At 51.8% G+C, this 20836-nt stretch overlaps 1 protein-coding gene across 1 annotated transcript; it reads right to left on the bottom strand.

The window, feature by feature from the left end:
- Positions 1-12083: 12083 nt before the first annotated feature.
- On the bottom strand, positions 12084-15043 carry LOC142793153 (histone H2A-like). The gene has a single exon (XM_075885751.1). The coding sequence runs from the start codon at positions 12456-12458 to the stop codon at positions 12084-12086; it is 375 nt and encodes a 124-aa protein (XP_075741866.1). The 5' UTR covers positions 12459-15043.
- Positions 15044-20836: the final 5793 nt, after the last annotated feature.

The raw sequence follows: 20836 nt of genomic DNA, 5'->3' as shown, positions 1-20836 counted from the left end.
CGTCTTCGCCCATCTACGTAATGGTCGCAAATAAGCGACAACGCAAGGAGCAAGTTTTTTTGGCGTGGCAGTGCGCATTTGCCCTCGGTGATGCGAGGCGCTCTAGTGCGATGCGCGCTGTTGGCGTGAATGGTGGCGTCTCGCACTCCGTCGCGCCGCTTCGGGAAGCGACGAGCTACAGCGTCGATTGATGTGTTGCCTGGAAGGCGAAAGAAATGCGCAGCAGGCTGTATTGTACAGCGGTAGTGGTTTCGTTTCGGTGTACCTCTTTGCAGCCGCGAACTGCACGGTTGCCCGAAAATGAGCGCCAGCCAGCATCCTGGCGTACGCTTCCGCGCTCGCACGCGGACGGGTTCTCACGCTTCGGCCAATGGGAGGGAGAGAGATGGGTCGTGCGGCGAAGCCGCTTTTGCTGATCTCCGGCAGGAGCGCAGTTTCGCTCCGTCAGTCGAGGTGATCGGACGCACGCAGCATGGCCCGAACTAAACAAACCGCGCGCAAGAGTACTGGAGGCAAGGCTCCGCGTAAGCAGCTTGCTACCAAGGCTGCTCGCAAGAGTGCCCCTGCCACAGGCGGGGTGAAGAAACCTCACCGTTACAGGCCTGGAACCGTGGCCCTGCGTGAAATTCGCCGATACCAGAAGTCGACCGAACTGCTGATCCGCAAGCTTCCCTTTCAGCGCCTGGTGCGGGAAATCGCTCAGGACTTCAAGACGGACCTCCGTTTCCAGAGTTCTGCCGTGATGGCCCTACAGGAAGCTAGCGAGGCCTACCTCGTTGGTCTTTTCGAAGACACCAACCTGTGCGCCATCCACGCTAAGCGCGTCACCATCATGCCAAAGGACATCCAGCTGGCTCGGCGCATTCGCGGTGAGCGCGCCTAAGTTGGGCTGCTCCCTGCGCTTCGGTCGACAGGCAAGCAACAACAAACGGTCCTTCTCAGGACCACCAACGTGTCTGCTTTGGCTACGAGACCACTCCAGGCCACGTACTCCGGCCGCACCCTCTTTTGCTGTCATGTTTTGTACGTACGTGGCTGCCGTTGTCTAGCGCGCGGAAGAACGGAACGTCGGCGCGTCGTTATTACGAAGAAATGGCTCAGCTTTGACAAATTCAAGGTAAAAGTGTGTATCATTATGAGTAGACAGAGAAAAGGTAGGCTAGCTTCAGTCGGTGTGTGTGCAGCAGCCGTGCTGCGACCCTGTGGTGTGTCAATTTCATTTATGTGTTTACCTTTTTGCCCGCCGCTTGTAAGGTGTTTTTGAGGGCTTCTGTTTGCGTAACGCCATGGTGACTTGGGCTGCTGGACCCCGGCGCAACTTTTGGGTGCACTCGTAGGAGGTGATGAAGTTTTACCGAGAGACGAAATAAACAATTGTATCGGGCCAGTTGGTAAGGATCCATCTCGCTAGGAAGCGCAGCCACTATTACACAGACCTCACAACACAAGCGCTTAACTTCAACTGAACTTTCATTGCAAACGTCAGAGTTTATAAAGGGGGTGAACAGAGAAAAAGAATAGTAAAAGGTAGACAACAAAAAGCACACGTGCCAGTCCCGCACATTACTGTCTGTTATTCTCTATCACCCCATCCAAAAAACAGTTCTTTCCGCGTGAGCGCGATAGAGAGTGCACTAACACACTCGAAATCATCGCGTGTCATTTCCTTTCATTTCTTTTGAAGCTGAACAAGTTTTTGTGCCATATTCTGGACAATTTTTTTTTTTTTTTTTTGCAATAAACGTTTAGTTGAAGTTAAGCGCTTGTGTTGTGTGTTCTGTGTAATAGTGGCTGCGCTGCCTAGCAAGATAGACGAAATAAATTGTGTTAGAAGCACCAAATGGAATGCGCTAACGGCGGGTTCTCTCTCTCTCTCTCTCTTTTTTTTTTACCTTACGTTTGTTTTTCTATTCAAAGGTATTAAATTTACTCTGTCCCTGTGCTGACCCGTTCAGGTGTCATCGTAAGGATAGACGGTTACGTGTGGAGCTTTTTTTTTTTTTTTTTTAATGAGAAATGACAACGCTTACATGCTCTTTTCTGTCTTTTTCGGTGCCGAGCTGCGTGATTTGGTTGTCTCTTTGCAGCATTTGGCGTCGCGCACTTGTGGCTAACTGATGTCGCGAGGAAATATATATAAAGTATAGAAAAACAAACACGCTTGAGGGTACGAACAGAGCCATCGTGACTGCGAAGCGAAACACGGCCGCGTCACCTGTTTGGGTGGTCCTTAGAAGGACCGTTTGGGGAATGCGGCGAGCGCGCGGAAGGGGTGCTCGCTTACGCCTTCTTCTCCGTCTTCTTTGGAAGAAGCACGGCTTGAATGTTGGGCAACACACCGCCCTGCGCGATGGTGACGCCGGAAAGCAGTTTGTTCAGCTCCTCGTCGTTGCGGATGGCGAGCTGCAAGTGACGGGGGATGATCCGGGTCTTCTTGTTGTCACGAGCGGCGTTGCCCGCCAGCTCGAGCACCTCGGCGGCCAGGTACTCGAGTACGGCAGCCAGGTAGACCGGAGCGCCAGCTCCGACGCGCTCGGCGTAGTTTCCCTTGCGTAGGAGGCGGTGAATACGGCCCACGGGGAACTGAAGCCCCGCGCGGCAAGAACGGGTCTTGCTCTTGCCTTTCGCCTTGCCGCCCTTGCCACGTCCGGACATGGTGTTGCTTTTCGCTTGGTACGACGCCGGTTGCCGAAAACAAGAAAGCTGCTGCCTTCTGAGATGAGAGCCGTGCTCGAATGGTTTGGTGGTGGTAGTGATTAGAATGAAGAGGAAAAAGGCACCTAATTTCTGTCTGCCTTCAGGCGACACGGCGCAGTGCCTTATAGGGGTGGGGGGAAGGAGGGATAAAAAAGAATAGAAGGAAAGTAGAAGCAGAAGAAGACAGCCAACGAGAGGAAAAAGAAGGAGATAGGAAAGTGGGGATCCGGTCGAAGAAGTCCAAGGGCGGGGTGCCACAATGCGAGAGCTACACGGCGTCAGGAGACCGCGGAGGGCGAACCAGTCGGCGGGAGCTACGCTGAAGTCGGAGATCGCGAGGGCACAACCGTCCAGCTTGAAATCCTGCGAGCGAATCCCTCGAATGGTTTCCGTTGCCACCATCGCGCGCCGCCGCTCGCGGGGAACGGATGAGAGTGTGAGAGAGAGAAGCCGTGCGAACCAATGGGGCGCGCGCGTTGTGCTGATCTCGTCAACACCCCTCGCTCATATTTAAGCGCGGCGAGACGGGGGGGACACGCGCATTCGACTCTGGTCTCGCGTGCGTGTTGTGTGAAATCATGCCTCCCCAACCGTCTGGCAAAGCCGTCAAGAAGGCCGGCAAGGCGCAGAAGAATGTGCGCGCCACGGACAAGAAGAAGAAGAAGCGCCGCAGGAAGGAGAGCTTCTCCATCTACATCTATAAGGTGCTGAAGCAGGTGCACCCCGACACTGGTGTCTCCAGCAAGGCCATGTCCATCATGAACAGCTTCGTGAACGACATCTTCGAGCGTATCGCCGCCGAGTCGTCACGCCTTGCTCACTACAACAAGCGCTCGACCATCACGAGCCGGGAGATCCAGACCGCGGTGCGCCTGCTGCTGCCCGGAGAGCTGGCCAAGCACGCGGTGTCCGAGGGTACAAAAGCCGTCACCAAGTACACCAGCTCCAAGTAGGCGTGCGTCGTGGGCCACAGCGAGCAACGACAAATCAACGGCTCTTCTCAGAGCCACCCAAATTGTCTGCGTCGGCATAGGGGTTGTGCTGAGAGATTCGGCTCCGAATCCATCCTCTTCTCTCTGTTGAACACCGCTAGCAGGAGCGTTGGTGTGCCGCGCTCGACGTGTGTGCTCGGGGAGGTTGAACAGGTAAATTAGAGAAGACCGAGTGCGCGGAGAAAAGTGCCACAAGTACGGTAATGGAGGGAAAACAAAACCAGGAGCGTGGTAATTAAAAAAAAAAAAAAAAAACAGGGGGAAGGTGGCCGCTTCTCTCAAAAAAAGGTAACATGAACTCGAGTGTGTTCAGCTCTTGGGAAATGATAGAATAGGAAACTCGCGTCAGCGCTTGCCCGAGCAACTCCGACATGTCGGGCCAAATATGAAGGGGTATACACGGTATGCAGTGCATGCGGAGAGAAGGAAACTGCCGAACACTTGATAATGCTATGTAAAGGGCTTCACCTTATAGTTTAGAATGATGGCGCAGAGTTTTTCAAAAGCACCGGGGTTTAGAGACGGGGGAGGGCAAAATAGACTTTAGGCGGGTAGAATTAACTAGAAGGTGGTTATCTTATTGGTGGCTAAAGTCAAGGCAAGAGTGAAAACTAAACCATTCACTGCAAAGCACCGCGGTCCTATACTTCACTATTTAAAGAGAGAAAAAAAACAAGATAAATGTAGCTGTTTGTTAGGTCAGCATTATGGCTAGGTGGTGATAGCTGCCGCCCGATGTGAAGGGTACAGCCACATTCATCAGACAGCGCAGAGTTCCTTCTCTGCCACGCCATTCATTTGTTTACGAAATTGGGGCATTTATTTCTTGAGAGCGCAGGGCAGGCCCGTTTCGAGACTGTAGGAGGAGTGAATGTAGCTTAAAGTGCGTGGCGCGGTGAAAAATGTGCGGAAGCATTGATGCAAGAAAAGATAGGGGAGAAATATATAGACGCATGTGACAATAGCTGTAGAAGCAGAAAAGCGTGGCGGCGGACTGCATGCTAATTATTGTCCGAAAGCAAAGTATCGACAGCCCGAGTGAAGGAAAAAACAAAACTGTGCGTACGCATGACAGGGGTACCACGCAGGTGATTTATATAGTGCACAAAGAAGTACGAAATCCAGTAAAGAAAGGCGGTCGACACGAGGTATGGGCATTTCCCGTTTTCGCACCGAGTGCTCCGTTTGCGCGTCGCCGAAAGAAACATAGCCAGGCCGGCCAGCAAACGACACTGCTCGGCTTGACGTTTACATAATCACACGGTGTAGCGGAACACTGTGTTCTCTTCGAAAGAACAAATGCGCCTGTGCTAGGCACAAATGAGTGGTACGTTCCATTCGGAATGTGGTGGGAAACTTACCTTAAATGAATGAGCGGACGCACCGTTTATTTCCGCTTTGTTTTAGATTACTGACTATGTTCGGCGGGTCGACAGTGCATTTGTATGAAGCTTTCAAGCGCGATCATTTTGTAATTTCGCATCGTGCGTCCCTGCCACAAGTTCGGGGAAGGAATACTTTCAATATGGGAACCCTCATGATTGTGAAAGATGAAACTGCGACTACTTAAACACACTTGCACCACAGAAATGGCACGCGCAGTTTGGTATTGGGGCACGTGAGAAGGGAATACAATAGATGGGCATTGGCGCGCATCTTTTTTTCTTATTGATATGATATGTAAGGAGATGTCGGCGCACCATTATGGCGCCGGCTACTCCTTGGCCGTTGAGTTAAACTTGAACACGTATCTTGAAGCAAAACGTACAAAGCAGTGCATGGAAAGTAGAAAACTCGGGCAGAGATATGCAAAGACACACTTACACTTATACGCACATATCAGAACACAATGGTAAGTAAATGTTCGAAAGTCAATGAATGAAGTCTCTGATATAATGTCCCTCGATAATATTCGGTCCACCAGCACAAAACAGTAGAGCACACGTCTGGTCCGTATAAAGATGCATTCGCTCGTGTGTACATAATTGTCGACACGTCATTCATTTCACAACACACACATGATGAGAGTCACGTGATACTGTACATAATAAGTACATTTGTTACAAATGAAAGTTCGTTATTTCTTAATACTTATCAGCAATCCCGCTGTCTTGTAAAGAACGTGTTGATGCTTTTAAAGCGTGCGACTGTAAAACTCGAGTAGGCCACGGACCCAGAAGTTTCTTCATGTTAAACGGTCTGCGGTCTAATGCCAACTGTTCGGACTTAAGACGGCGTCTCGTGATGTGGACAGTCTACGAGAAGGTGACATACGTCTTCATCTATCAATCCGCATTCGCATTCGGGACTTTCAGCTCTGCCGTGTCTGTGCAAAGAAAAAAAAAAAACAAATGTTTTTGTGTATGCCGTGCCTAGCCTCAATCGGTCAATTAGAGTTTCCGATATTCTATCTAATGCCAGCGTAATTTTTAATTCAATAAATGGATCGATGTGGTATAAATCGCACCTCTTTGTACTTTGGTCAAACCAAGCAGTTTTGCTCATTCTGAAAGTTGTATTCTTTATAATACTACGCAATTCACTTTTTTCGAAATATTGGTTGCCACGATGTGTAGACCTACTTTGTGTGCTCTGGACGGCTCTGGAAGGCCAACTGCAAATCTTCTTTGCACAGCTGATGCCGTCCGGATAGTCGTTGATAGATTACTTAACAGGTTGTCAGCCTCCGAAGGTATTATGTAAGCGAAAGTACGCATGCGTAAAACATGCAGCGAACGAACACTCTTCCAACGCTGTAAAGAAGAAAGAATGCATAAAGGGTGGTGCATTTTACGCTCCAATCTCGTCCTATGTAAGGCGCTTTAGAGTTAGGGCTGTTTTGCCTGTAATTGCGTGACCCTTGCAGGGTTCCTCACAGTGCAACCGTGCACTTGAAACGGGCAGGTGTTGAACCACCCCGCAAGGAGATGGGGAAACTTCGCTGCGACCGGACCGCTTGACAGTCCGTGTTTACGGGAGGAGAGGCGCGCCCGAGAGGAGGTGCGCTCTCACTCTCTGCCGTCCCCGTGAATGCTGAAATGAGCGCGGTCGCGTTGCGTGGCTTCGGTGAAACTGCCGTATCGCGATATGTAGTGGAGCTGCCACAGTAAAATTTGAGACACGCGTAGCCAGCCAAAGGTGCTGTTACTTTGCCGAATTTCACGTGCCGGCGTCCACAACAACGCGAGCACGCTTTGTTTAGAAATTTCCGGCCATGAGGCCGTGCCCGGACCGCGTGTGTTAGTCCCTTGGTTTGGCGACAAGGATGGCGTCAAAGTGACGCCGTGAAACGGGTTTCGTGCGTGCAAATGAGGCATTGATGTGATTAGAGAGAAAGCGAGAACATAGAAAAGAAAAAAAAAAAAGAGGGGGGGGGGGCACACGCCGGGGACGAGTAGTCGCAAAGTGTTAAGTGTGCAGTTTATTTACGTGCGGCACACAGGTGAGCTGTTGCAGCTGTGAGTTTTGACAAATATTGCGTGTGTCATGTTCAGTGGACACGATGAAACGTTTTTTAGCGAACGCGTTGTATCCGCTGGGCTTGTACGTACGCGTACATGAATTGTCGCTTACTCGGTTTGATGTCTCCTTGCCGCTGGGGCAGCTGATACGACTGATACGCCATTTTGCAGCAGTGAAGGGTGCGTGAATGAATGGGCAAGAAACTTAGCAACAGTAACGAGAAAAGAATTAAAAACAAACAAACAAACGAAAGCATGTTTGCCGTGTATATTCAATCTTGTAGTGCAGAAAATAGTCAGTGCAGCAACCTGCGCGGCCAACGCGCTCCTCGCGAAGAAAAGAGGGAGAGAGAGACGAGCTGGCCGCCGACCAACCGGCGTGCGCCGTTCGCCTTCCTCCTCAGTCTCGCGGGCCGGCGCCGACACCGCGACTCGATCGTGTCGAGCATTCGCTTTCCGGGCGCGTTTCGAAGCAGAAGCAGAAACTTCGGAAGCCGTCATGTCTGGCCGTGGCAAAGGTGGCAAAGGGCTGGGGAAGGGTGGCGCCAAGCGTCATCGAAAGGTGTTGCGTGACAACATCCAGGGCATAACCAAGCCGGCCATCCGTCGTCTGGCGCGCCGTGGCGGTGTCAAGCGCATCTCTGGCCTCATCTACGAGGAAACTCGCGGCGTTCTCAAGGTGTTCCTCGAGAACGTGATCCGCGATGCCGTCACTTACACCGAGCACGCCAAAAGGAAGACCGTGACAGCCATGGACGTCGTGTACGCCCTCAAGCGTCAGGGCCGCACCCTGTACGGATTCGGAGGCTAAGAAGCCAGCGGCGTCGCCTGCAGCCAGCCAACGAGAACACAACAGCCCTCTTCAGGGCTACCCACTTGATGCTTCGGCAGTGTGATCCCAGCGGTTCGCCATACCCGTCCGTCCCTCTTTGCAATATCATTGCGTCATCGCTCAGGTGAGCAGCACCTCGTGTAGTAGTAGCTTGATCGCGCTGGGTACTTGTCACGTTCACCGCATTTCGTTCGCGTCGTCGTCTTTCTCCTGGGTCTGCATGCACGAATCAATCGCCGCATCTGCGAGTTCTTCCTCTCCTTCCTGCAAGCCAAGCTGCTAAAACGGGCCCGTCAAGCGAACGTCGCCTAGTTACCTTATCGCGCGAAGGAAGAAGCCGAGCGCAGCGTTCTACCCTGGTCACTGCATTCTTGGAGACACGACTATGCTCAGGAAGCACGAACTCGCTTTTTTCTTTGGAATGCCCACTACACGATCGCGTCACGTTGTGTCAAAATAAATAAAAACGCACTATGTTCTACCGTGGGGCACCCAGACGAAGAAGGGATGTGTACTTACAAATGAAAAAATTGATTGTGACAGGTTGGTCGTGTTTACCGCGCCCGCTGTGCACTCAGAAGTGCCCCATTCAATAACACATTGTGTACATTGTCACGCCTAATAATTTTTGTTTGTTTTTTTTTTTCACACCTGGCGCTGCCGAGCTGCAAAATACAAAAAAAAAAGAAAGAAAAGTGGAAGGGGATGTTTAAACAGAATTTCTGCGCAAGTCAGAAGCAAGTACACAATAAGCGCTGCCCATGCAGCGTGCTGAGGGAAGCTGCACTTGATAGAAGTGGCACTCATGTACTGTACTGGTGCTGCGAACACTGCAGTTGTGAAAGCTTTACTTGGACGGACAGCTACGCAACAAGTGTTTCCATTTCGCCGGCAGAGGTGGTCACTCTAGGGAGGCTGGCTTCGCCGCCCACGCGAGAGGGGGGGGGGGGGGGGACTAGCCCATGATGTAAACGCGAGAGGTTCGAGCGCGGGAAATTCGAAAGCAAGGCGCGCTCGCGTGAGCCTGCCGTCAGATGGCGACACCAACCCACGAGCATTGCATTTTCAAGTGCACCCTTGGTTTCCCACCCACCTCCGCACAGGACGAGGCGTGTCGAATGTGTAACCAAGGCGCACGACAGTGGTTCTGCTCAGGCAAGCCTACCTATAACAAAAATTGTTCTCCATGTGTGTACCTTCATTTTCTCGTGAAAATGTGAAAGAGGAGTGAATGGGGCTTTTTGAGGCGCGTGTTGATCTTCGTTTCTATTATGATTATTATTTTTCACCCTTTCATTGAGTCCATTTCCTGCTTTTTGTGCCACATATTTAGCACTTAGAGGTTGGGGGGGGGGGGGGGGGATTGCTGATGTGTAAGATGGAAAAGAAGAGGAAAGTGAGCCCCGAAACTGTCTGCATCAGGATGCGACACCTCAGCGGTAGCTCACAAGGGATGGGGGGTGAGGGGGGATTAAAAGGGTGGGAATAAAAGTGTAGAGAAAGAGACATGAGGGAAGCCAGAGTGAGACGACATATCGAGGGAATAGGAGTAAAAATGAAACAAAACATTCGAACGCAAACACCCCGTACATCCAACCGCCATTGAGCGCACCTAGTAGTTTGGCAAGTATGTATGAGTGATTCTTAAGAGGGAAAGGAAGATAAAATTGAGTCCCGTTACTGTCTGCGATTGAGCAAGTAGGCGCGCTCAGTGGCAGTTGGATGTACGGGGTGTTTGTGTTAGAATGTTTTGTTGCGTTTTACTCCTTGTCGTTGCGCGGACGTGTATGCATATACCAACACTGCCGGTGGTCTCTCGTCGTCTTCGCCCATCTACGTAATGGTCGCAAATAAGCGACAACGCAAGGAGCAAGTTTTTTTGGCGTGGCAGTGCGCATTTGCCCTCGGTGATGCGAGGCGCTCTAGTGCGATGCGCGCTGTTGGCGTGAATGGTGGCGTCTCGCACTCCGTCGCGCCGCTTCGGGAAGCGACGAGCTACAGCGTCGATTGATGTGTTGCCTGGAAGGCGAAAGAAATGCGCAGCAGGCTGTATTGTACAGCGGTAGTGGTTTCGTTTCGGTGTACCTCTTTGCAGCCGCGAACTGCACGGTTGCCCGAAAATGAGCGCCAGCCAGCATCCTGGCGTACGCTTCCGCGCTCGCACGCGGACGGGTTCTCACGCTTCGGCCAATGGGAGGGAGAGAGATGGGTCGTGCGGCGAAGCCGCTTTTGCCGATCTCCGGCAGGAGCGCAGTTTCGCTCCGTCAGTCGAGGTGATCGGACGCACGCAGCATGGCCCGAACTAAACAAACCGCGCGCAAGAGTACTGGAGGCAAGGCTCCGCGTAAGCAGCTTGCTACCAAGGCTGCTCGCAAGAGTGCCCCTGCCACAGGCGGGGTGAAGAAACCTCACCGTTACAGGCCTGGAACCGTGGCCCTGCGTGAAATTCGCCGATACCAGAAGTCGACCGAACTGCTGATCCGCAAGCTTCCCTTTCAGCGCCTGGTGCGGGAAATCGCTCAGGACTTCAAGACGGACCTCCGTTTCCAGAGTTCTGCCGTGATGGCCCTACAGGAAGCTAGCGAGGCCTACCTCGTTGGTCTTTTCGAAGACACCAACCTGTGCGCCATCCACGCTAAGCGCGTCACCATCATGCCAAAGGACATCCAGCTGGCTCGGCGCATTCGCGGTGAGCGCGCCTAAGTTGGGCTGCTCCCTGCGCTTCGGTCGACAGGCAAGCAACAACAAACGGTCCTTCTCAGGACCACCAACGTGTCTGCTTTGGCTACGAGACCACTCCAGGCCACGTACTCCGGCCGCACCCTCTTTTGCTGTCATGTTTTGTACGTACGTGGCTGCCGTTGTCTAGCGCGCGGAAGAACGGAACGTCGGCGCGTCGTTATTACGAAGAAATGGCTCAGCTTTGACAAATTCAAGGTAAAAGTGTGTATCATTATGAGTAGACAGAGAAAAGGTAGGCTAGCTTCAGTCGGTGTGTGTGCAGCAGCCGTGCTGCGACCCTGTGGTGTGTCAATTTCATTTATGTGTTTACCTTTTTGCCCGCCGCTTGTAAGGTGTTTTTGAGGGCTTCTGTTTGCGTAACGCCATGGTGACTTGGGCTGCTGGACCCCGGCGCAACTTTTGGGTGCACTCGTAGGAGGTGATGAAGTTTTACCGAGAGACGAAATAAACAATTGTATCGGGCCAGTTGGTAAGGATCCATCTCGCTAGGAAGCGCAGCCACTATTACACAGACCTCACAACACAAGCGCTTAACTTCAACTGAACTTTCATTGCAAACGTCAGAGTTTATAAAGGGGGTGAACAGAGAAAAAGAATAGTAAAAGGTAGACAACAAAAAGCACACGTGCCAGTCCCGCACATTACTGTCTGTTATTCTCTATCACCCCATCCAAAAAACAGTTCTTTCCGCGTGAGCGCGATAGAGAGTGCACTAACACACTCGAAATCATCGCGTGTCATTTCCTTTCATTTCTTTTGAAGCTGAACAAGTTTTTGTGCCATATTCTGGACAATTTTTTTTTTTTTTTTTGCAATAAACGTTTAGTTGAAGTTAAGCGCTTGTGTTGTGTGTTCTGTGTAATAGTGGCTGCGCTGCCTAGCAAGATAGACGAAATAAATTGTGTTAGAAGCACCAAATGGAATGCGCTAACGGCGGGTTCTCTCTCTCTCTCTCTCTTTTTTTTTTTTACCTTACGTTTGTTTTTCTATTCAAAGGTATTAAATTTACTCTGTCCCTGTGCTGACCCGTTCAGGTGTCATCGTAAGGATAGACGGTTACGTGTGGAGCTTTTTTTTTTTTTTTTTTAATGAGAAATGACAACGCTTACATGCTCTTTTCTGTCTTTTTCGGTGCCGAGCTGCGTGATTTGGTTGTCTCTTTGCAGCATTTGGCGTCGCGCACTTGTGGCTAACTGATGTCGCGAGGAAATATATATAAAGTATAGAAAAACAAACACGCTTGAGGGTACGAACAGAGCCATCGTGACTGCGAAGCGAAACACGGCCGCGTCACCTGTTTGGGTGGTCCTTAGAAGGACCGTTTGGGGAATGCGGCGAGCGCGCGGAAGGGGTGCTCGCTTACGCCTTCTTCTCCGTCTTCTTTGGAAGAAGCACGGCTTGAATGTTGGGCAACACACCGCCCTGCGCGATGGTGACGCCGGAAAGCAGTTTGTTCAGCTCCTCGTCGTTGCGGATGGCGAGCTGCAAGTGACGGGGGATGATCCGGGTCTTCTTGTTGTCACGAGCGGCGTTGCCCGCCAGCTCGAGCACCTCGGCGGCCAGGTACTCGAGTACGGCAGCCAGGTAGACCGGAGCGCCAGCTCCGACGCGCTCGGCGTAGTTTCCCTTGCGTAGGAGGCGGTGAATACGGCCCACGGGGAACTGAAGCCCCGCGCGGCTAGAACGGGTCTTGCTCTTGCCTTTCGCCTTGCCGCCCTTGCCACGTCCGGACATGGTGTTGCTTTTCGCTTGGTACGACGCCGGTTGCCGAAAACAAGAGAGCCGTTGTCAGATAGGAAGGAGACGCGGCGCCGAAACGCTTTGTCCCAGAGTCACACTTAACTCATCAACCCATCATCATCCTACGTCTGTCCCGGCTCTCCCTCCCCCCAGGGCTGTGTGGGGGGAAGATTTGTTTCGGGCAGACGGCCATGCCCTGGCAAGGGGGCCACCGTTCGGCGCCAGGCGCCCAACAGACGCGGCCTGCCTCCCGGCATACAAGCCAGGGAGGCCCGACAAAGGGACTACCCTCCGGCGGAGCAACTTCAGTCGCAACGCGCAAAGTGAACGTACCCTGGCAGGGTGGGCTATCGCGGCGCATGGGGCGCGCTGCGGTCATGGCCCGTCTCCTGACCACTAGGGCCCAGCGAGACTTGACATAGGGGCTACCCTTCGGCACGGTAGCTCTCGCCACCACACGCAAAGCGGACGTACCCAAAAAAGTGGCAGCGGTGCTGCCTTCGGTCGCGGTAACTTCAGTCACCACAACCAAAGTGCCCGTGCCCTCACACTGTCGCGCGGCTGAGACCCTGCGACAACACCCCCACAGTGCGGATGGGCTATCGCTCAGCGCGAGGCGTTTTGCGGTCATGGCCCGTCTCCTCACCACAAGGGCGCAGTGAGACACAATCCGCCCTGTGGGGTCTACGGGACTACTATTTGGTGCAGAGGCCAGTGCTGCTGCACACAAACCAAACGTACCCACGGAAACCGGCACGGCTGAAAGCCGGCTTAGTCCTTCTCGAAGAAGGGAACCACCTTCCGCCTCGACGAGTAAAGTAGCCGAGCCTACAGAAGGGGCCAACACGGACCTTGCGGGTAAAGCCCGACAAGGTGACAGGATCACCTTAGCACATGCAAAACTCGGGTGAGAGACCATACAGACCAAACTCGGGGGCGACTGGCTCACTAGGCCTAGTCGTGGAGCCTTAGAGAAAGCCATCATTAAAAGTTGATGGTTATCTGCCCTCCTGCCTCACTGAAAATCACTGCCGGACGGTGCCACGTCTCGTAGAACTTCTTTGCACCAAGGCGCTGCCACTCTCGGTGGAGAACGAACCAGACCTCCTTCCGTACTTTTGCAAGCACTTCGAGAAGCCCGGGTCGCTTGCCATCAAAGACGGCACAGCACCGTGCAACCCACACTTGGTACGAGCACTCAACAAGCAGAAGCACGTATTGCTTAGCCGCTTGTCGCGACAGGGGTTGAAGAAAACGAACGGTGTTGAAAGGAACACCTGGGTGGCCAAACAAGCTAGCTATCCTTCGATGGAGGGCAGCTGGTAGTGCGCACTGAGAGAACACGTGAACCAGGTCCTCCTTAGTGCCACAAAAAGGGCACACTCCTCGTTGAGCAATTCTTGTGAAAGGCCTGAAGCTTAGAGGCAGGCGATCTCTGGCCAGGCGATACATGAATGTAGCGCGCTTGGCGTCCAGGAAACTGGCAGTAATTAACCGCCAGTTAGGACTGTATTCGGACAGGTCGTGTTCTCTGTAGCATTCGGGTAACTCCGGAGCGAGTCTATCGACTAACTCGCGGAGTTCGATTGAATCTAAATCTATCTCGGGGTCGACCTCTTGGAGACGGGCCAAAGTAGAAGCGGCCCCTGCATAGAAGGCAGAAGGCGTTCCCGCCCGAGGCACGGAATTCGAAAATGCCCCAGGCGAGAACAACCTCAGCCTGGTACTCAGGAAATAAGACGCAAAGCTTCTAGTAAGGAGCATATCTGACTCAAGAGCTACCCGTGTCCATTTAACATGTAATGCCGTGGTCACAACGCTAAGGTCGGGAATACCTAATCCTCCTTCGTCCCTGCGCAACTTCAACACGGGGCGCGCCACAAAAGGAGCGGCACGACCCCAAAAGAATTTGAAAACTTTCTTTTCCAAGATAACTTTGGTGTGGGGTTTAACTGGCATAACCGAACCTATGTACGTGAGGAAACTGAACAACAGTGATTGAATTATCGTGGCCCTGGCTGTAAGCGGACAAGACAAGGCACCGAGTTCCTCAATCCTATCAGTAAGCTTTTGCCTTGCTAACCGCCAGTTTTCGGTAGTCAGGCCATCTGGCTCGAAATGGAAACCTAATATACGTAGGCGTTTCTTTATGGGGAGTCCATGTACAGGACGTGGACTGGAGGGAGCACAGTTCAGATACATGACTGCGCTCTTTGACTTATTTATTCTGGCACCGCTCGCCGAGCAGTACCCCTCCATAACGTCCAAGACGGTGCAAACAGTTGCCTCGTCCGGGACGACGATAGAGAGGTCATCTGCATAGGCAAACATTGCCACCGGGGGGGAACCTGGCGGAAGGGGAAATCTACCTATGCTGGTGTCTTTAGAAAGCCTCTGCAAGAGCGGCTCGAATGCGAGCACGTAGAGAGCGGGCGACAGTGGGTCACCCTGTCGGACTCCACGGCACACACCGAACGACTCCGAGACGCGATCTTGTATGACAACAGCAGAACTAGGACGAAAGTAGAGAGCCCTGACCATGCTGATGAACTTTGAACTGAAGCCCGCCTGCTTTAAAACTTTGAGAAAGCTGCTGCCTTCTGAGATGAGAGCCGTGCTCGAATGGTTTCCGTTGCCACCATCGCGCGCCGCCGCTCGCGGGGAACGGATGAGAGTGTGAGAGAGAGAAGCCGTGCGAACCAATGGGGCGCGCGCGTTGTGCTGATCTCGTCAACACCCCTCGCTCATATTTAAGCGCGGCGAGACGGGGGGACACGCGCATTCGACTCTGGTCTCGCGTGCGTGTTGTGTGAAATCATGCCTCCCCAACCGTCTGGCAAAGCCGTCAAGAAGGCCGGCAAGGCGCAGAAGAATGTGCGCGCCACGGACAAGAAGAAGAAGAAGCGCCGCAGGAAGGAGAGCTTCTCCATCTACATCTATAAGGTGCTGAAGCAGGTGCACCCCGACACTGGTGTCTCCAGCAAGGCCATGTCCATCATGAACAGCTTCGTGAACGACATCTTCGAGCGTATCGCCGCCGAGTCGTCACGCCTTGCTCACTACAACAAGCGCTCGACCATCACGAGCCGGGAGATCCAGACCGCGGTGCGCCTGCTGCTGCCCGGAGAGCTGGCCAAGCACGCGGTGTCCGAGGGTACAAAAGCCGTCACCAAGTACACCAGCTCCAAGTAGGCGTGCGTCGTGGGCCACAGCGAGCAACGACAAATCAACGGCTCTTCTCAGAGCCACCCAAATTGTCTGCGTCGGCATAGGGGTTGTGCTGAGAGATTCGGCTCCGAATCCATCCTCTTCTCTCTGTTGAACACCGCTAGCAGGAGCGTTGGTGTGCCGCGCTCGACGTGTGTGCTCGGGGAGGTTGAACAGGTAAATTAGAGAAGACCGAGTGCGCGGAGAAAAGTGCCACAAGTACGGTAATGGAGGGAAAACAAAACCAGGAGCGTGGTAATTAAAAAAAAAAAAAAAAAACAGGGGGAAGGTGGCCGCTTCTCTCAAAAAAAGGTAACATGAACTCGAGTGTGTTCAGCTCTTGGGAAATGATAGAATAGGAAACTCGCGTCAGCGCTTGCCCGAGCAACTCCGACATGTCGGGCCAAATATGAAGGGGTATACACGGTATGCAGTGCATGCGGAGAGAAGGAAACTGCCGAACACTTGATAATGCTATGTAAAGGGCTTCACCTTATAGTTTAGAATGATGGCGCAGAGTTTTTCAAAAGCACCGGGGTTTAGAGACGGGGGAGGGCAAAATAGACTTTAGGCGGGTAGAATTAACTAGAAGGTGGTTATCTTATTGGTGGCTAAAGTCAAGGCAAGAGTGAAAACTAAACCATTCACTGCAAAGCACCGCGGTCCTATACTTCACTATTTAAAGAGAGAAAAAAAACAAGATAAATGTAGCTGTTTGTTAGGTCAGCATTATGGCTAGGTGGTGATAGCTGCCGCCCGATGTGAAGGGTACAGCCACATTCATCAGACAGCGCAGAGTTCCTTCTCTGCCACGCCATTCATTTGTTTACGAAATTGGGGCATTTATTTCTTGAGAGCGCAGGGCAGGCCCGTTTCGAGACTGTAGGAGGAGTGAATGTAGCTTAAAGTGCGTGGCGCGGTGAAAAATGTGCGGAAGCATTGATGCAAGAAAAGATAGGGGAGAAATATATAGACGCATGTGACAATAGCTGTAGAAGCAGAAAAGCGTGGCGGCGGACTGCATGCTAATTATTGTCCGAAAGCAAAGTATCGACAGCCCGAGTGAAGGAAAAAACAAAACTGTGCGTACGCATGACAGGGGTACCACGCAGGTGATTTATATAGTGCACAAAGAAGTACGAAATCCAGTAAAGAAAGGCGGTCGACACGAGGTATGGGCATTTCCCGTTTTCGCACCGAGTGCTCCGTTTGCGCGTCGCCGAAAGAAACATAGCCAGGCCGGCCAGCAAACGACACTGCTCGGCTTGACGTTTACATAATCACACGGTGTAGCGGAACACTGTGTTCTCTTCGAAAGAACAAATGCGCCTGTGCTAGGCACAAATGAGTGGTACGTTCCATTCGGAATGTGGTGGGAAACTTACCTTAAATGAATGAGCGGACGCACCGTTTATTTCCGCTTTGTTTTAGATTACTGACTATGTTCGGCGGGTCGACAGTGCATTTGTATGAAGCTTTCAAGCGCGATCATTTTGTAATTTCGCATCGTGCGTCCCTGCCACAAGTTCGGGGAAGGAATACTTTCAATATGGGAACCCTCATGATTGTGAAAGATGAAACTGCGACTACTTAAACACACTTGCACCACAGAAATGGCACGCGCAGTTTGGTATTGGGGCACGTGAGAAGGGAATACAATAGATGGGCATTGGCGCGCATCTTTTTTTCTTATTGATATGATATGTAAGGAGATGTCGGCGCACCATTATGGCGCCGGCTACTCCTTGGCCGTTGAGTTAAACTTGAACACGTATCTTGAAGCAAAACGTACAAAGCAGTGCATGGAAAGTAGAAAACTCGGGCAGAGATATGCAAAGACACACTTACACTTATACGCACATATCAGAACACAATGGTAAGTAAATGTTCGAAAGTCAATGAATGAAGTCTCTGATATAATGTCCCTCGATAATATTCGGTCCACCAGCACAAAACAGTAGAGCACACGTCTGGTCCGTATAAAGATGCATTCGCTCGTGTGTACATAATTGTCGACACGTCATTCATTTCACAACACACACATGATGAGAGTCACGTGATACTGTACATAATAAGTACATTTGTTACAAATGAAAGTTCGTTATTTCTTAATACTTATCAGCAATCCCGCTGTCTTGTAAAGAACGTGTTGATGCTTTTAAAGCGTGCGACTGTAAAACTCGAGTAGGCCACGGACCCAGAAGTTTCTTCATGTTAAACGGTCTGCGGTCTAATGCCAACTGTTCGGACTTAAGACGGCGTCTCGTGATGTGGACAGTCTACGAGAAGGTGACATACGTCTTCATCTATCAATCCGCATTCGCATTCGGGACTTTCAGCTCTGCCGTGTCTGTGCAAAGAAAAAAAAAAAAACAAATGTTTTTGTGTATGCCGTGCCTAGCCTCAATCGGTCAATTAGAGTTTCCGATATTCTATCTAATGCCAGCGTAATTTTTAATTCAATAAATGGATCGATGTGGTATAAATCGCACCTCTTTGTACTTTGGTCAAACCAAGCAGTTTTGCTCATTCTGAAAGTTGTATTCTTTATAATACTACGCAATTCACTTTTTTCGAAATATTGGTTGCCACGATGTGTAGACCTACTTTGTGTGCTCTGGACGGCTCTGGAAGGCCAACTGCAAATCTTCTTTGCACAGCTGATGCCGTCCGGATAGTCGTTGATAGATTACTTAACAGGTTGTCAGCCTCCGAAGGTATTATGTAAGCGAAAGTACGCATGCGTAAAACATGCAGCGAACGAACACTCTTCCAACGCTGTAAAGAAGAAAGAATGCATAAAGGGTGGTGCATTTTACGCTCCAATCTCGTCCTATGTAAGGCGCTTTAGAGTTAGGGCTGTTTTGCCTGTAATTGCGTGACCCTTGCAGGGTTCCTCACAGTGCAACCGTGCACTTGAAACGGGCAGGTGTTGAACCACCCCGCAAGGAGATGGGGAAACTTCGCTGCGACCGGACCGCTTGACAGTCCGTGTTTACGGGAGGAGAGGCGCGCCCGAGAGGAGGTGCGCTCTCACTCTCTGCCGTCCCCGTGAATGCTGAAATGAGCGCGGTCGCGTTGCGTGGCTTCGGTGAAACTGCCGTATCGCGATATGTAGTGGAGCTGCCACAGTAAAATTTGAGACACGCGTAGCCAGCCAAAGGTGCTGTTACTTTGCCGAATTTCACGTGCCGGCGTCCACAACAACGCGAGCACGCTTTGTTTAGAAATTTCCGGCCATGAGGCCGTGCCCGGACCGCGTGTGTTAGTCCCTTGGTTTGGCGACAAGGATGGCGTCAAAGTGACGCCGTGAAACGGGTTTCGTGCGTGCAAATGAGGCATTGATGTGATTAGAGAGAAAGCGAGAACATAGAAAAGAAAAAAAAAAAAGAGGGGGGGGGGCACACGCCGGGGACGAGTAGTCGCAAAGTGTTAAGTGTGCAGTTTATTTACGTGCGGCACACAGGTGAGCTGTTGCAGCTGTGAGTTTTGACAAATATTGCGTGTGTCATGTTCAGTGGACACGATGAAACGTTTTTTAGCGAACGCGTTGTATCCGCTGGGCTTGTACGTACGCGTACATGAATTGTCGCTTACTCGGTTTGATGTCTCCTTGCCGCTGGGGCAGCTGATACGACTGATACGCCATTTTGCAGCAGTGAAGGGTGCGTGAATGAATGGGCAAGAAACTTAGCAACAGTAACGAGAAAAGAATTAAAAACAAACAAACAAACGAAAGCATGTTTGCCGTGTATATTCAATCTTGTAGTGCAGAAAAATAGTCAGTGCAGCAACCTGCGCGGCCAACGCGCTCCTCGCGAAGAAAAGAGGGAGAGAGAGACGAGCTGGCCGCCGACCAACCGGCGTGCGCCGTTCGCCTTCCTCCTCAGTCTCGCGGGCCGGCGCCGACACCGCGACTCGATCGTGTCGAGCATTCGCTTTCCGGGCGCGTTTCGAAGCAGAAGCAGAAACTTCGGAAGCCGTCATGTCTGGCCGTGGCAAAGGTGGCAAAGGGCTGGGGAAGGGTGGCGCCAAGCGTCATCGAAAGGTGTTGCGTGACAACATCCAGGGCATAACCAAGCCGGCCATCCGTCGTCTGGCGCGCCGTGGCGGTGTCAAGCGCATCTCTGGCCTCATCTACGAGGAAACTCGCGGCGTTCTCAAGGTGTTCCTCGAGAACGTGATCCGCGATGCCGTCACTTACACCGAGCACGCCAAAAGGAAGACCGTGACAGCCATGGACGTCGTGTACGCCCTCAAGCGTCAGGGCCGCACCCTGTACGGATTCGGAGGCTAAGAAGCCAGCGGCGTCGCCTGCAGCCAGCCAACGAGAACACAACAGCCCTCTTCAGGGCTACCCACTTGATGCTTCGGCAGTGTGATCCCAGCGGTTCGCCATACCCGTCCGTCCCTCTTTGCAATATCATTGCGTCATCGCTCAGGTGAGCAGCACCTCGTGTAGTAGTAGCTTGATCGCGCTGGGTACTTGTCACGTTCACCGCATTTCGTTCGCGTCGTCGTCTTTCTCCTGGGTCTGCATGCACGAATCAATCGCCGCATCTGCGAGTTCTTCCTCTCCTTCCTGCAAGCCAAGCTGCTAAAACGGGCCCGTCAAGCGAACGTCGCCTAGTTACCTTATCGCGCGAAGGAAGAAGCCGAGCGCAGCGTTCTACCCTGGTCACTGCATTCTTGGAGACACGACTATGCTCAGGAAGCACGAACTCGCTTTTTTCTTTGGAATGCCCACTACACGATCGCGTCACGTTGTGTCAAAATAAATAAAAACGCACTATGTTCTACCGTGGGGCACCCAGACGAAGAAGGGATGTGTACTTACAAATGAAAAAATTGATTGTGACAGGTTGGTCGTGTTTACCGCGCCCGCTGTGCACTCAGAAGTGCCCCATTCAATAACACATTGTGTACATTGTCACGCCTAATAATTTTTGTTTGTTTTTTTTTTTCACACCTGGCGCTGCCGAGCTGCAAAATACAAAAAAAAAAGAAAGAAAAGTGGAAGGGGATGTTTAAACAGAATTTCTGCGCAAGTCAGAAGCAAGTACACAATAAGCGCTGCCCATGCAGCGTGCTGAGGGAAGCTGCACTTGATAGAAGTGGCACTCATGTACTGTACTGGTGCTGCGAACACTGCAGTTGTGAAAGCT

The sequence above is a fragment of the Rhipicephalus microplus genome, unplaced genomic scaffold (genome assembly GCF_043290135.1).
Source record: "Rhipicephalus microplus isolate Deutch F79 unplaced genomic scaffold, USDA_Rmic scaffold_286, whole genome shotgun sequence".
In the NCBI taxonomy this organism is placed as follows: domain Eukaryota; kingdom Metazoa; phylum Arthropoda; class Arachnida; order Ixodida; family Ixodidae; genus Rhipicephalus; species Rhipicephalus microplus.
Note: the sequence above shows the minus strand (reverse complement) of the source record. Positions and strands in the feature narration are given on the sequence as shown.